This window comes from Triturus cristatus, chromosome 10 (genome assembly GCF_964204655.1).
Source record: "Triturus cristatus chromosome 10, aTriCri1.1, whole genome shotgun sequence".
NCBI classification, from domain to species: Eukaryota; Metazoa; Chordata; class Amphibia; order Caudata; family Salamandridae; genus Triturus; species Triturus cristatus.
This window is the reverse complement of record NC_140593.1, coordinates 550,107,117-550,124,261: the sequence shown is the minus strand read 5'-3', so window position 1 is coordinate 550,124,261 and position 17,145 is coordinate 550,107,117. Positions and strand designations below refer to the sequence as shown.

Sequence of the window (17,145 nt, the reverse complement as noted above, 5' to 3'; positions counted from 1 at the left end):
TAGTTATATTTTAGTTATTGAAGAAAGCTAGGAAACAGGCACACAGCAGAGATCCTCACACACTCTTCCCTCCTTGGCTGTCAGCCAGAAATGGGTTTGTGTGAAGGATCATCATCAATCCACTTTAATCGATTAATTAAAATCATAAAAGTACACAACAACATTTACATTCATATACAAATACATTAAATAACAATAATGAAGGATCTAAAACTGCCTTTGATGCGAAATTCCAATCAATCTATCAGTTTTCTGTGTGCAGTTAATTATTTAAATATAAACAGGAAACCATTGCTCAGTCCCAGATAAGGATAAAGCATTCTGGTCCTGATGTGGAACTCAATGTAGTTGTAAGATTTTAATTTGAATATACAAAGTTTCACTGTGCTATTGTTCAATAGCACATGTTTACAGAGATCATTCTGTTTATGTTTTATGATGGCAGCAGAAATTGTGTGAAAACTAGAACATGGGTACAAATTACTCTAAAACCCTTTATTCCAATCCGAGTTTTTCAAAACTGTACTTTAAAAGCTACTGGTGTTATCTGAGAATGTACACCTTTACTCCAGCAAAATACTTGCATTTTGTGAGATGGCCTTTCTGATGTTTTCTCTGGGAATTCTGATTGGTCACCGTCACCTTTAAAACCAAGAGTTTTGACTCCACATGGCAGGGTTAATAGAACGTATTCAAAGAGGCAATACGAGAAGAGGCTTTGTCCAGTAGATAAATTCAACCTGGAACTAGCTCAAGAGGTGTATCCTTGACTCATACAAAACAGACACAAGTACATTTTTTGTCCCCAGAGCGTTAAGGGGAAACATTATAATAAGTTTTCCAAATATGATTTGCAGTTAGCCATGTTTTGCAGACATGATATATGATAGAAACCCTGATTATTAAGGAAAAAACAAAATCTCTTGGGGATCTTTCAAACCTTCTGTGTCATGGAAGTAGGAAGGACATTGATTTCCTGTAGATGATGTCCATGAGATAATTTTGGGGCCATACATGCTAGCAAGTTGGATTGGATGTTTTCTATCTAAGTCTAGTATATGCGGTCCTCTTACATTGAACATTGTAGGGTACACCCTATGTGTTTTGCACCCCAGTCACTGTTTTGGATATTCTCTCTTACCGGGAGGCCATTTACAAAGGACTATTATGGCATTTCAGGACAAGCGACTACCTGGCATGGAGCTGTCATAGGAAATTAAATGAATCCTCCGGCATTGACTGCTCCCTGCTCTTCCTTTAGAAATTGTAGTTTTAGAAAGAATTAATTAAGAAAAATGACTTGGAGAATCTTTCAATCCATCTATGAGGGTTCTTATAAAGCGCAACTGCTCACCCGTAAGGGTCTCAAGGTGCTTGGTGGGGGGAGGGGTCTGCAGATCAGTCGAAAAGCCATGTCTTTAGGTCCTTCCTGAATTGAGGCAGTGATGGTGATTGCCTGAGGTGCAGAGGTAGGGAGTTCCAGGTCATGGCCGCAAGGTAGGAGAAGGAAGAAGCTCATCTCTTGCGGATCCGTGGGATAGTGGCCAGGGCCAAGAAAGCAAAACTGACTGGTTTACTTGCACATTAGTAGAGCCACCTCAATTGTTTACTTGGTCAGTAAGAGTTTTGAACACTTGCACATCTCGGGGTCTTATGAAGCAGTGCCTTAGGGATGAAGACACAGAGGCAACATTCACAAACTCACCAAGCTCTAAAATGGAGTCTCGCTGATGTTGATGAACTTGGATTATCAAATGGAGCTGGAATAAGCACAGTTCCGTTTCAGTGCATAAATCCGATCTAGGATCACCGAGGGCAAACGGGCTGTCCATATAATATGGTGCGTATTAAAAGGTGTATGATATGATCTTAAGTACAACACATTATGCACTAACACTTTCATGGCTATGCCAGTTCCTGTATAGTGACTTAAAAGTTTGGAAAGCTGCATGGACACATCCGCAAATCACATTTCAGTATTTAAATCCGTTTTCAAACAGGTAAGGTCTTCATTTTCTGTGGTTCTTTTTACATCACTTCATCTGATTGTTGATTGAACCACCGTAACCGGCAGATGTTGTCAGCAACAATACATTTCCTGATATCAATTAATCTTAAAATAATATTGAACTGGAGTATACACCAGATTCATTCACAATAGATTTGCTCTCAACAACATAAATCACAAGGTAAGACCTAAGCAGGAGGGAACCATAGAGAACAGGCTGCAGGTTCCTTTTAATCACTGATATAGTACTGTTCATTCTCCAATCTGATTGACTGTGCACCGCTCATTGTCTTATACTGTGACTCTGATCTGTAATTCAGCCTCTATGTTGTAAGGTTGATTCATCTGTGTGCATGTTTTGAAACATTATTTATGATGAAAGAGGGTAAGTATCTAAATGCACTATAAATTGATCTCATTTAGGACTGGTTTGAAGACACTGATGTCATCCTCATGTGGTCTACATTTAGACCTTGTGGAAGTGGACCTCTTATTCCTAGAATACATTTTGAGAGGTGGGATAGCTTTTAAAATGCAAAAGTTAGTCGTTCGTTGGAGGAAGCAGGGTAATCCCTTTTAAGCTATAAATGTGTTAAGGAATCGGAATTGCAAATTGTGCAGAAAAACTGAACTTTTGATTTATATTCCCATGCAGCTTTTGGCATAAAAAAACTGCTAAAATCTGTGTGGGAAACTGGCACAGGATGGAGGAAAAACATACAGGAACTGGGCCCCAGGGATCTGAGGGGCCCTCTACATTCCACAATGTCTTTTTTGCAGTACCTAAGGGGGCCCAGTTTGCAGCCTCGGCCCGTGCAGGTAAGAGTGTTGGGGTGGTGGGGCCGGGGGGCGGGGGTGTTCGAAAGATGAAGACGAGCGAAAATTAATTATTCAATTTTCCCTCGTCTTCATCCGTCGAATTTCCCCCCACCCGACCCCAACGCTCCACCACTCTTACCTGCACAGGCCATGGCTGCCAGTTTGCTTACTTGCATGAAGCCCTCTGGCATCTGAATGATTCCTGTAGGTATTTCCCCATCCCTGAGTATGAAACAATGAGCTAGTTATCCAGCATTCCAGAAATACTGCACCACATGGTTTTGAAAATTCCAGCTGCAGAATTATTGGTGCAGTTTCCCAGCACAATTTCTAAAAAAAAAAAAATTAAAAAAAGGCCTTAGAATGCAATGTGTCATGTTGAGCTCATTCTCTGGAGCGTTCCCTGGAGTGAAGCTAATTGTGTGGCATCTGAAGCCCCCCTTGAAAACATTTCCATTCTTGCACCTTTGATCAGTAATCTTGAATTCATTTAATCTGCACAGATTTCAGTAATTTGCTTGACGGCAACAGCTCTTGATTATGAAGACCTGAGTGCCATGAAATCGCTCAGAACGCTGAGGGCATTAAGACCTCTCCGAGCCTTGTCCCGATTTGAAGGCATGAGGGTAAGGGTAGACTTCAGTGCATTTCCTGTGTTTCTTCTAACACCCTTGTTTTCTTTACACAGGAAGTAACAAGAAATATTTTTATTTGCAGGTGATCAGTGTACAGGGAAGCCATGATACCTCCTCATAAAGACTCAGGGCCTTATTTAGAGGTTGGTGGACTGGATGCAGTAGATGTCCCATCTGCCGAATTACAAGTGCATTATAGCCTAGGACACTTGTAATGCAGCGGACGGGATATTAGTCAGGTTTTGATGGTGTATCCCTTTCACCATTCTCTAAATAGGGCCCTCAGTCTTAAACATGTGCACAACTCTTTCCAGCTGTCAAATTGTCACAGCCATCAGAGATTTGTAAATATCATTCCCTTGCTAGAAATTAACGATCATTCTTCCACACTCAAAATTGGCTTCAGCTTGACTTGGTTCAACCTTACTTTATGGAGAAAAGCAAAGAAATCCCATCCTTTTGGTGAGAAAATGGAGTAACGCAACATCCATATAAACAGGTATTAGTCACAATTCAGATACAAATACATCTGAAATTGGGCAATATGTTAAACATTCCCTTTCACTGGAAAGAATTCTGTACATGGCTGCATTGAGTCATCATGGTTGCCCTAGAGTAATCAATTTCCTCCCTACCAGGTTGGTGTGTCTTCATTTAGGGTATTGTGTTTTCCTTACAGCAGAGAGACATAAAAAAAGGCCCAAACTGAACTCTGTGACTGTAACAGCCTGGAATTTTCCTTTGTATTTCCTTTCAGGTCTCTCTAGTAAGCCTTGTGGCTTCTGTTCTCGGATACGCTGAAATTGGCCCCATAAAGTCCCTCAGGACCCTCAGAGCAATGAGGCCGTTAAGGGCACTGTCACGATTTGAAGGGATGAGGGTAAGATTGCACAGCACTGCCCGAGGTGACTAGGACACATGACCAAGAACTGCTTTGATCTTTAGTTAAATTGTCTTGGAGGTTGCCGTGTGAGAAAGCAGTCTCTTTGTCATGTGGCTCATGATAGTTCTATCTCCTCCTCTCAGTAGTCGGATTCATAGATTCATTCAGCAGTAACAACTGTGATTGGCAGTGGGTGCATATCCTGGAATTCTACACCGGCAATGATAGATACTCTTGTTCAGGATACAGTCTACACTGGTGCTTAGTTCATCTAAGTGTCTGGATGCTTAAAACCTAAATTGAAACCAACCACTGAAATTTAAAAAAATGCCTAACAGTTGAAGTTTGGGACCCACACTAAAAGTGGGTGAAGACCAGCATTTATGTGGTAATCTGGTCGGACTGTATCAAAGGGTATCACAGGGTATCATCCACAGACAATAACACTTTCTGCCACTCTCTACCACTTTTCTACCACTTCCATTCCACACCACATTGCATTAAAAAACTTTAAACATTTCAGACGGGGTAAGGTAACCCATCCAAGAAGTGCTTCCAACAGGCTGCGGACAGCCAAATTTTTGAAGCTGTGCCTAAATTTTACAAATATTTTTGATTCTCTTTCCATTTTTATTAGCGAACATCGAATTCCAGCTTTGTGGTTCTGAATCTCAAAGGCCTTGGATTACAAATTTCCTCTGAAATATCTATTCATTTTAATCTAGCATGCCCGGATTAGGAATGTAGTGAACTAGAAACAATTTTTCTTGGGATTCCTGGTTTCATCTTGCATGATTTTCACTTAGCTGTACCTCTGCATTTTCATGTTTTCATTCTAGACACATTATGTCTGCTGGTTTGCATTGCTGTTTGCTTGTAAGGGTAAATCTGTTGCTGGTATTAAGAAACGTTTTTTCCCTACCATGCCTTGCTGGCGAGCAACAACAAAGACATTTTATCAGCAAAGACACCAACCAATGCTTTGAAAAAACACAGCTCTTTCTTTATCGACAACTTGAAGGAGGTAAGTAAGAATTGCAGGAATAGTCGCATTTTCAACATGGTGAACCAGGAAGTGCAACAGAAGGAGACTGCATCCTTTTTGTTCACAACAAAAGGAGTTAGCCATAATCAAACAGATACAGCAACTTTGACACAACTTTGTTGGGCAATTGGGTGACAATGTGGGCCAAGTCCTGGGGAAGTGTCATCTAAAAAGTATGCTCTGTTTCTTCTACTGCAGTATTCTGACTCAACCATGTGAGAGTAGTTACAAAACATGTGACACTTACACACTCATTAAATACTTTTAAAATTATTTCTACCTTCTAAACGTACCTGAACTAAGGGCCTGAGCAACCGCGTTCTCATGCAGGTAAGAACAGCGGGGTGGTGAGACCTGCTGGGGGGGAGTTCGGCAGACGGCGACAAGGGAAAATCAAATAAATAATTAAATTTCCCTCGTCGTCGTCTGTCGAAATCCCCCCCCATTTCCTGAACCTTGTGGAAAATGGACAACAAAAATATATACCATTAAAGGCAGTTGTGGTTCTGATGACCGTGGAAAATGTAAGGGTTTGTGACCTCTGTACAAGCAATTTAGTAATTTAGTTGAGACACGTTTCAAAATCCTGAACGAATACAACCAAACAGGTTTTCCAAAAACATTGGTGTCCTTGTTTAAATTGCACAGGTATATAACCAAGGAGTTAAACCCTTGCGAGTCCAGCGTGCCAAGGGCCAGGTAGCGAGGGATGTTCAAACATTGTCTGAATTGCCAGCAGGGCGGAACTTGCCATAGCGGGCATTGAGCATTTGTCCGGGAGGCTGGATATGTGAGGTTGATTTTGCTACAGTTGGGTCTGGTTTAGATACTGGGGGCCGGTCTTGCATTGGTGCTGCATTATCAGCCCCCAGTGACAAAAACAGCAGGGCTTCACACTTGAACCCCCCCCACCCCACCCCAGGGGGGCTGATCTGACAAAATTGCTAGGGCTGCTTTGGGTTCCCAGTCCGGCCTTGATTGTCAGGGAGTACTCTATCAAATTTTTTGTGATCCTCTTGTGGTCATTGTATTCCAAAACAAAGACAAGCCATGATGCACTATATACAGATGAGGCTGCTAAAACTGGAAACTGAACTCTCTGCATAGGATCCATGATGACTTCTCAAAAAAACCACAAACCATTTTCTGTCTCGTTCCACAAAAGACCGATAAAGAAAAAATGTGGAAAATCGGATGCCGCTGAGGAGAGGGAGCTCTGGAAATAATATATGCCGGCTCTCGCAGAAAGCACTTGGACGCAGTCCCAATCCGTGCTAATGAAGCAAACAATAATTAACTTGATTCTTAATTAGGCATTGTGAATGGGAAGCATGTTTGCCCTGCTTTCCTGCCAGTGGAACGGTGCCTTGTAATTACTTGTTTAGTACCAAGCACAGCAGCTTTTACTGGAGTGTACATACCACGCGTAGCCCCTGGCAGACCTTTTAAATTAGAGTAGCATTGCAGTTTCATCAGCTGTAATAAATCATGACATATTATCACGTCCTAGGAAGCTACAGATTGGTTAGAGTATTCTGACCATACATTTAGGAGGGTTTTGCATTGTGCTTAATATAAATCTGTCTGAAAACTCAAAATGAGCCCTTTGAAATCCTCAAATTTCTTAAATCTCTGTACAGAATTTTTAGGTTAGTTTTCTGTTAAGTTCCAACATCCTGTGTCCCTACAGATCTAATGGATTCGAGTTTCCCCAGCCACCACTTTCTGTGCTTTCAGTTAAATAGTCACATTAATGAGTTCCTATTTGACATTTATGTCATCATCGTCTTTGATATATGTGCATGGTTTCCCCCACATGCTTTCTGCTTGGCTATCAATTGCAATTATTTTTTTTAAATATTTTGATGATACTAAATGATTTTTCCGAATTTTGCAGCACAGGTTCTAGAATGCTTTTTGGGAGAAAGGTATCAAGGACTCGGTTAAATTATAGGTTTTTTTTTACACTGGTTAAATGATTATTCAGCAAATGTAAGCAAAAGAATTTGCATGAAAAATGATTGGTTGCATTTGTTAAACTCTGAGGAGATTCTTCCTTTCCTTGTTTTGTTCATTGCCTACCTTTTCCTTTATCATCAAATTGTTCCCTCGTTTTTCCCCTCCAGATCAATAATATAAGCAATACTGTGGATCAGATAATAGAGAAGGCCCCAGGGATATGCAGGTACAAGAGGACCAACAGGGGCGTAGCTTTTGGGGTGGGAGGGTTGGGGTGTTACAGCCCCCTAACAAATGTATTTTCTGGTAAATACTTGGGTACAGGTCCTTTCAGTTGGGTTTGGTGAGGGGTCTGTCGGATTTACCAAGACGTTTTACATACACACAGTCAAAAATGCTTACACACTGGCTTGGTTTTGAATATTTTAGGTCATTTTATACAAAATATTGTGATTTCTCTCTTGTACCTCCACTAATCCGCACTCTCCCTTTTCACTGCCCCTTAAACCCCTCTCTTGCGCCCTACTTTTAGTGTAATGTATTTTAACTATATATTTTTTTATAAAAACTGAAGCTCACCCACCCCAATCTTACTGGCAAAGCTTCGCCCCTGAGGACCAAATGGGTAAAGGTAACCTGGTTTAATTGTGTATTAGTTTTATTGTAGCAAAAGCCTAGCTTGAGAGCAATGAAGCATTCTACAAAGTAATTAGGGCGAAAGATGACTTAGTTGAAAACAAGTTTATTTTATCTCATGTAAAATGGGGTATTCCTGTTGATAGGTCAAAGCCAGTGAAGCTGGGCACCCTGCCACTGCCGCTGCTAGAAGAGGTGATGGTTCAGCTCTTCTTTGAACTGCGTATGTGGGCGGAGTGAGTCAGTTGTCTGGACCAATGTTATTCCAGTTACCCATTGCACTAGATAGAAGGTCTCACTTCCGGTCATGTGGTTTTTAGCGTTTCAAAATTGCCTGCCTGGCGATCCCTTGTCTTGAAGTTTTTAATTTTTTGGTTAGGTTTGCAAGTCGTCTGAGTGTTTCTGCTTTATTATTTATGGATGAAGTTTGTAAGAGATAATTAGAGTGGCTTTCAGGTTTGGAATGATGTGCTTTATTAGTTATATGATGAGTCCGACAGCCCTTCAGGGGGACAGTGTGAAGTCTGGGGTGCTAATGAGAAGGACTTTGCTGTCACAAAGAAGGGAGAAGGCCAGGGCTTGAATCGCTGTTCTTAAGTTTGATTTGTGACAATTTATCCCTTTAATTCAGATGGATAGGCACATTTATGCTACTTTTTTTAGGGAAACTGAGATCTTCTTACTCAAATTATTACTCATTATATTTTACATCCAAACAATTCATTTTTGGTTAAGCAGATGAGGTCAGATGTAATATGAAAAGGTCTCCAAATTGACCTTCTAAAGCCAACAAGAAGTGTAATGGTACCCACAGGACAAGTCATCTTTTTCTGTTGCAAGATGCTTAAGTCAAATATTCTTATAATACACTGTGTACATTGCAGGGTGAAAGGCAGCAACAGAGTGGGACAAGAGCCAGTAACTAGGAATTCAGTCTTCACAATACCAGGGCACAGTTTGACGGGAATACAAGCAAAACTTGATGTTTTTCATAATGTCCTATTGCACATGTGCATCCATTATAAAGTAGCCAATGATACCATTTTCAAAGCATTGATCTGTATTTGATTTCTAAATCTTGAGTATTATATTACTGGAGACAGTGGATATATTGACGAGAGTCCCATGCAGAGAATGTGATTGGTCATAATTCAAATCTTTATTTTAAGCAAAATCCTCACCGAATACCTTGGTGTGCCTCAATACAAATCTGCAAAAACTGTGCCTTAGGGAAAAAGTATCTCAGTGGATATAATTCCAAAGGCCACATGATGTCACTTTCTTTAAAGGCATCACACTCAAAAACGTCATTTCCTATGATCTCATAAATATGCACATCACATGACGTCACTTCCTGTGATGTCTTAATTGGGGCAAAGGTTGTTTGATGTCACTTCCCCAATGACTGACACTTTGGTCAATCACCAATGACTCTTCGAATATCACAGAGAAGTCCTTGCATAGCATAAGGAGATGTACAGTTAAGGTTCTGAATGAGTAATTTAAGTCTTTGTGGCATGAGAAGGGGGGCCAGAGCAATGTTGAAAATGCTTGCTTTCGACAGTTTTTGTCAGTCGTATAGGATGAGATTATCCTTCTTTGATGGTTTTTGTAAGTGCGTTTGCTGAAGGACATCTCTGACAACACCCAAGCTCAATAAGAACTGAACCATTGTCTTTGTCAGCCTTCTAAACAAATTAAACTCTGTATTAATTTTGGGAAAAAAAGTAGCATAACCTCTAGTCTGGTTAAAGCACTCCCAGCATGACACATGATTCGTGTCTGTTAGTTTGGTAGACTTTCGAGCAGACTGCCTTTCAGTGTATTGTATGTTTCATGTCATGACCGATGGTCTTCTTGACACCCAGATGACTTACTTTCTTGTGTCTTCCCAACATTTGTGCCTATCTCTTCTGCTAATCCACAGGGGGGATTGATTGTTACAGTCACCTTCGGCTCAGCTGCTCGTAACTCCATCGTTTAATTATTTCATGAGCAGAGCAGTAAGAGCAAAGCCTGAGACAAACAATCCATATTCTCTGAGCCACGAGAGAATAAGGAAGTGATTTCTTTTAGTAACCACAACAAATGCATCCTGAAGTCACTTAGCCGCCCCTCTAGGCAGAACACTCTTTTCATTTTCACTCAGAGGCATATGTGGTATGAACATTTCAAGGTGAAACTAACAGCTTCCTCCCTATACCCCGTCAATCACCTTCATCTATTGAAAAACGTGCACTTTAGACCATGGTGGAATGCTTTCCTTTTAAAATACGTTGTTACATCTGCACAACCGGTGTCAATTAGCAAATATAAAAATCCTAAAAAATGCACAATCACGTGTCAAATTGACAAGATACTTACCGGATTCCAAGTGGGTCACATGGAGGTTAAATACTTATGGCAAATGCTAAATCCCAGGTGCGGTAAACACTTCCAATTCCGGATTTTCCCATGAAAATGAGGAATTCCATGCAGAATTTACTCTTTACTGCTTTCTGCACCACAGTCCTCTTGCATCGGAATTTACTGCATCTTTTTACAGAGTAAAACCTGCCAAAACTCAACAGGGGAAAATGACAGAGGTGCCATGTTTCCAATACAATTTACAGTTCAGATCTCTGTGGAAACAAGGGTTTCAACCTATTATATCAATAGCAGCCCTTAAGGCCAGATTATAAAACCTCTGGTGTCAGGTTATTTATGGAATCCGTTAAATAATATACCACAAATATTGTTATTTATTGAATGAGATAAATAACACCATTTACACCAATAAAAATAGAGCAAAACGTAAATCTTGATGTGTAGTGCACCAAAATCTACATGTCCTGGCATTTTGAGGGCCTTTTTATACCACTGGTTAATACAAGGTAACTTGTATTTACCTTTGGAACACTGTAGGGGGCACTGTTTTCCAGTACAGTCCGAATTGACATCTGTTACACCAAAGTTTGTCTCTTTCATGAAAAATGGGATACATTTATTCCTTGTAATTGAACCGTTTGAATTCCACATATGTTTTAGGCATGTATTGACAGGCGCCCCCCGCGCCTAGAGGAGGGATGTCCTTAGTAGCGCCACGGGACTGGACCTTCTCCAGGAACAAAAAGGGGGCTGGATGAGGTGATGTCATAGGGATGCGCTGGAAGGATATTTAAGTCCGCGCCCCGCGATCTTCAGCCTCTTTGTCCCCTTGGACCTCCGGCAAGCTGCAGGGGCTCATCGTCGACGAGGAGAGAGTTCGAGTCGGCGGTGTGCTGAGTGTGGCACAGGAGGTTTGAGGGGGCCGCCCACATGGGGTTTTTAGTTTTAGGAGACATTGACGATCGCGTATTTAAATAAATATTTCCTTTTAGAGTGCGAGGAGTCCCGCTGCCATATGCGGGGGACGCGCCGTTGTTTTCGTGTGTATTTCCTATAGAAGGCCGCGCTGTGATAGGAAACATACTGTTCGTAGTGCGAGGCGTCTCGCTGCTATATGCGAGGGGACGCGCCCTTTGTTGTCGAGTGGATTCCCGCTAAAGGTTTTGAATAAAATAATATTGCGTTTTTCACATAATGGATTGTCGGGTGGTTTGTCTTGATGCGGCCCATGGTGCGAGGCATCCCGCTACCAAGTGCGGGGGGCACCCCTTTGTTTTCGAGTTGTTTCTCGCAAGGGTTTTGAACGATTTGGCCGTTCGCACCCATAGTCGAGGGTGCAATTGTTTGTTTTGAAGCAGCGTCTATACCGCTTTACATCCATGCAAACGGTGCTTGCTATATTATTTCACCAACCGATCACTCCCTCGCATACCCCCTCCAGGCAACGGAAGCGGCTCGCGGCTGGATTTTCTCTTAGGCTGGCTGAGGCGAGGTAAAGCGCCCTATGAACAGTCTATTGTCCTCCCACTTCTACACAGTGGGGTCGAGCCCGTATGGAGGCGGCGGAGCGATACTATCCACGCAGCTCATGAGGCACGGTTCGCCTAAAACAGGCAGACGTTAGCTCACAGTTACAGAGGGGGGGCCGCCCACGTAGCAGTTAAGATGCGGCTTGCGGTGACGGTTCAGCAACTGGATGGCCCCCAGGAAGGGGTAGGAGCCACAAGTACAGAGGGTAGGCGGAAGGGGGGACTGACCTGCTGGTGGTCCTGGACTCTTCTGCCCTAACCCACAATGTATGGACTGAGGTGAACCTTGGGGAGGCTGCCTGAGTGCAGGTACCCCGGGGGGCATGCCAGTGTACCATGTGGAGCCCTGGTTTTCAAGTAGTGTAACTGTTCGCTGTAGCACGTTCGGGCCTGCTGGCACAATGTGCACAGCAGAGTGAGGGCTTGGTGGGCCAAAATGACCAAGTTCAAGTGTATGGCTAAGTTCAAGAGTTCAAATGTAATGTGGTGCATATCTTCTTTACTGCCTTTGACAGGTCAAGGCCACTAAAGTGTACGGCCAAGCTCAAGTTCAAGTGTAATGTCGTGCCTAATTGCCTTGCAGCCTTCAACATGTTAATGCCGCTAAAGAGTGATGCTTTAATAATTTTATATCCAAAGGGATACTGTTACTCTTGTGTTGGTCACTGGTGAATTACCTGATTCAATAATAAAAAGGCTACGCCATGAACAACGCGCTCTGATTCTGAGAGTTCTTGGGCAATTGGGAGGAGTGAATGTCACGTTGTGCGCGTACTATGTGGGCAACACACTCTTAATCGTGTCCGCCCGAAATACAGAAAAAGACTTCTCGTTTAAATAAGTGATTAGTTCATAGTAAAAATAATTAAAGCCAGCCTTGTGTTTGTTGTAATCGAGCAAACAAAGAAGCTCAACATTTTGGCAGCACCGTTACTGTATATTTTCAGCAAAAATTTCCTAAACAGTTGCCATCCTATTCGAATTCCGTCTGTGTTTTTTGACCAGGTGTGTTAAATCTGCACATTTATTTTAATGCCAGGGAAAATTAATAATCAATAGATCCCCTGTGATATTATTTAAAAGTAAACAATTAGGCAGTAACACTGTTATCCTTCTATTATGGCAGTAGTTGAGCTGTGCCACGTTCAGGAGCACAGCTTATGTGAGCAGTTATTAAGGTAAACATACCTATGATCGTTAAAGAGTGAAAACAAAGGTTTTGCTTCCTGTTTTTGGTAAAGTATCACACACACTGGCACTGTTAAATCTAGTAATACAGTCTAGCTATAACTGCCTGAACACAGTGGATACCACTAGGCACGGATATTACGTGTCAATCAGTTCCATATCTCAATTCCAACATGGCTGCTGCTTGAGGCCCCACTTCTGTTCCAATGGCCTCAGGAACCAGGCACACCTCTCAACTCAGCACAGAAGATACAAAGCCTTGAATCTGGTTCACCGAAGACCAATCGCAAAGCAGGTGTCAGAGGCCATGAAGAGCAGTCACTTTCTCATCCTTGTATTCCGGTGAGACCCTACATTCCGTGAGATGAATTACTGCACTGAATTTATGAAGGCCTTGGTCTAACTCTTACTCCATTGGGCTATTACGATTTAGTTTGTGCCTGCCCCCCCAAGAAAGAGATTTATACACTGCAGCAAATAAATCTGTTGATTGGGGAGAGGAGTTGGCCTAACGTCTACGGTGGTCTACCTCAAATCTGGGCAACCGGCTTTGAGTCTCGGCAAGGATGCCAGCATCCTGTGATTCTGGGCAAATCACCTAATCTCTCAGTGCCTAACAAAAATGAATGTGTCCTCATGTAAACACAAACGGTGCTCGTGCAAAGTTCTCTGCTACCCGATACCTTAATATAAAAAAATCGCTTTTAGAAAACTCCTGAGCATTGTTTATCCAGTGGTGAAGGAAAAGCCCCAGAATATCTTAGGAAGTTAGTTCTGAAATATACCCTCAGGTCCAACTGAACATCCAGCAATACTAAACATTCAGTCCAGGATAAGTAAAGCATAAAATAATGAAAGGCAAGATAAAAGAGTGCCGGGACCTCAACTCTTGTACATGTTGATTTCTCTTATAAGGAACGCCCCTACACTTGAATCCTTCCAGAAAGTGTTGAAGATGGACCTATCCAAGGAGGCATTTGACACCCTTCCCACTAATTCATAGAACACAGCACATCAAGAGGATACAAATCCCTATAAATTATGCAGAAACTACAAAAATCACACTGACCAATGTAATAGGTTAGGTGGTAAAATAAGCTTCTGCTACATCAGAGGTCAACTACGCACCATGCTCATTTGGATATCCTATTGCCTTGAGCTGTAGGAAAGAGGAGATTATGGCTTCTTGTTAGAAATAAGTCTCTTGTTGGTAGAGGTTTCACCCTGACCAGACAGGTACTACCACTCTAGTCAGGGTAAGCCAGATATGCACCTAAAAATAACCTGTGATCACCTTCTTGTAGCTTGGCACAGGACAGTCAGGCTTAACTTAAGGGGCAATGTGTAAAGTATTTGTGCAATACTTAAATAGAGTAACTCGATGAAGACACCACCAAAAGACCCACACAGGTTTAGAAGAATAGAGTATACTTACCTGAGTAAAGCATGGCCAAACAGACAAAAATCCAGTCAGTAGAAGTCAAGATATACATATTTAAAGAATAAATGCAAAAACAGTGCTTGGAAGTCAATAGCGCTAAAGGTTACTTGAGGTTGCGCTAGATTGGGGTAAAATCTGAAAAGTCAAGCCGACCGCAAAGGAGTAAAGGGCAGATATATAGTTTCAAACAGGTCCCGCTGAAGTTTTACCTTCTCAAGTTGAGCCGAGTCCCATTCGCAGGAAAAGAGTTTGCTGGGAGCCGTGAGCGTCATTGGCGGTAGTTCGTGTGTCGTGAAGAGCCACTGAGCCTTGTTGACAGACATGCTGGGACCTCGTGGAAACAAGCAGCATTGTTGCTGTGAAAAGAGATAATCTTGCGCCCGCTCGTGCTGATCCTTCGAGCGTGTGACATATTTCCAGAGCGAACAGGCCCGTTGACAGTCACAAAAAGCCCAAAAGCTTGATTTTAAGAGCCTAGGAGCGGAAGATGAGGAAAGCAGCCTCAGGTAAGGGTAGGACTCAAAGAAGGCAGAGTCCAGCAGCTCCAGAAGAATTGTAGGAAGTCTTTTGTGTCCCTGAGACTTTAGTAAACAGAGGGCAAGTCAGAAAGCTCATGGAGTCACTCTGGGTTCAGTCCTTGGCCTCAGCAGGGCAGGGATCAGCAGGCAGCAGCGCAGCTCAGCAAAGCAGAGAAGCAGTTTCTCAGAACAGTCAGTCACAGCAGAGTGGCAATCTTTCAACACAGCAGCCCTTTACTCCAGCTTAGTTCTCCCCAGGTTCAGCAGTGTACTCTTTTGGTGGGGCCAGAGCCCTGGTACTTATATGCAAAAGTACCTTTGATGTAGGGTTGACTTCAAAGTTACTCCTTGAAGTGTACAAGGATCAATTTCAGCCCAGACCTGGCTTGAGACTACCATTAGGGGGTAATGGGGCAGGACACAACCTATTCAGATGTAAGTGTGAGCCACCGCTCCCACTTCCTGCCCAGGAAGGCTGTCAGTATGCAGATAAATGCAGGTGAATCTCCTCTGACATCCAACCCTTCCTGTATCGTAGCTGTCTAGAGGGAATGCACAAATTGTAATTGTCACCCTGCCCAGACATACTGCAGAGCACACTAAACAGCAAGAGCAGAGAAATGCCCACTTTCTAAAAGTGGCATTTCTAAAATGCTAATGTCAAATCCAACTTTGCCATTAAAGAGGACTTATCACCACCATTCCAGAGATAATAAACATGAATTAGCTACTCCTTTCCAATCGGACATTACAGCTTAAAATGTGTTTTAAGGAATCTTGAATGCTAGCCTGTGGAAGGGTTAGGCCTCACAACAGTGAACAAAACAAATTAAGCTGTGTGTCACTGCCAGGACATGTAAAACGTAGGACATGTAAAACTTACAAGTACATGTCCTGCCTTTTAGCGCTACAACACCCTGTCCTTAGGGTCATGCAGGGCCTGTCTTAGGGGTTACTTATCTGTAATAAAAGGGGAGTTAAAGGCTAGACAAGAGGTTTTACATGCCAAGTTGAAGTGGCAGTGAACTGCACACACAGGCTCTGCAACGGCAGGCCTGAGACAGGTTTGAAATGCTTCTTGTGTGGGTGGCACAACCAGTGGTGTAAGCCCACTGGTAGCATTTAGAATACAGTCCAAGGTGACACGGTGTACCACTGTACAATGGACGTACAAGTAAACTAAATATGGTAATCGGGCATACACCAATGTCAACATGTTTAGGAGAGAAGCACATGCTCTTTAGCACTGATTAGCAGTGGTAAAGTGCTCAGAGTCCTAAGACCAACAAAAAGATACAGCAAAACGTGGCAGTAAGTAGGCAAAAAGTTGGTGGAAGACCACCCTAAGAATGACAGGTCCAAGACTCCTCATTACAGAATAAAATAAATGAATAATTACATAGCATTTGTTCTTAGTGATAAATTTGCAATTAATAATGCAGTAAGGGCATAAAAAATACCATGATGAAGAACATTGTGTAACAATGAACAAGGGCCGAAATATTTGTCCAGACTTGAAAGTCTCTTTTATTAGATGGATTTCTCTCATCTCAAATTTAGAAAAGAAATGGCATTTTATTTGTGTATCTTGAAATGTAGAGACTGCAAACTATGGGGTTTATTTAGAACGTGGTGGATGTGGGACAGTTGTCCAGTCAACACTATTTAGAGTGCAGACCCATATGTGCCATGGTTAAATTCCAAATGGAGTGGATGGGAAATTGAACGATTTTTGGTAGATGTCACACATCCGCCAAACTCTAACTAACCCCGTAAGTCACCTTTAAGTTGAAAGCAGGTAAAATAGGGAAGGGGTCCCTGTATTCTTCTTGTTTGGTTTGCTTGAATAGATGGGTATCTAAAGGTTTCCTATAAGGAACTGGGATAGGAGTGTTGAAAAAGTGCTTATTTAGGTCACTAAGAAGTTCCAATGTTTTGGTGCATGAACTGCAAATCTTTAAACTATGTCACTCCCAAATCTGAATACAAGGTGGAGAGAAGGAGGTTGTTAGATGAGCTGATGTTGCTGATGATGCAGGGAGGCAAAAAGAGTACCAATAATAAATTACTATATCAAGGTGGAGAGCTGGCACATTGTTGCTCATATTTTGTGGGTA

The 17,145-nt window shown here is 42.2% G+C and overlaps 1 protein-coding gene across 6 annotated transcripts in view; it reads left to right on the top strand.

Annotated features, from left to right (window-relative positions):
- LOC146789704 (sodium channel protein type 5 subunit alpha-like) overlaps window positions 1-17,145 on the top strand; it is a 975,168-nt gene that overhangs the window by 850,631 nt on the left and 107,392 nt on the right. For 4 of the 6 annotated variants that reach the window (XM_085632032.1, XM_085632036.1, XM_085632034.1 and 1 more), the window contains exon 21: window positions 3,331-3,453. In XM_085632032.1, the coding sequence (XP_085488158.1) occupies window positions 3,331-3,453 (123 nt within the window). Of the gene's footprint in view, window positions 1-3,330; window positions 3,454-4,219; window positions 4,343-17,145 lie in introns of all 6 variants that reach the window. The other 2 variants (XM_085632037.1, XM_085632035.1) reach the window with 2 other exon arrangements.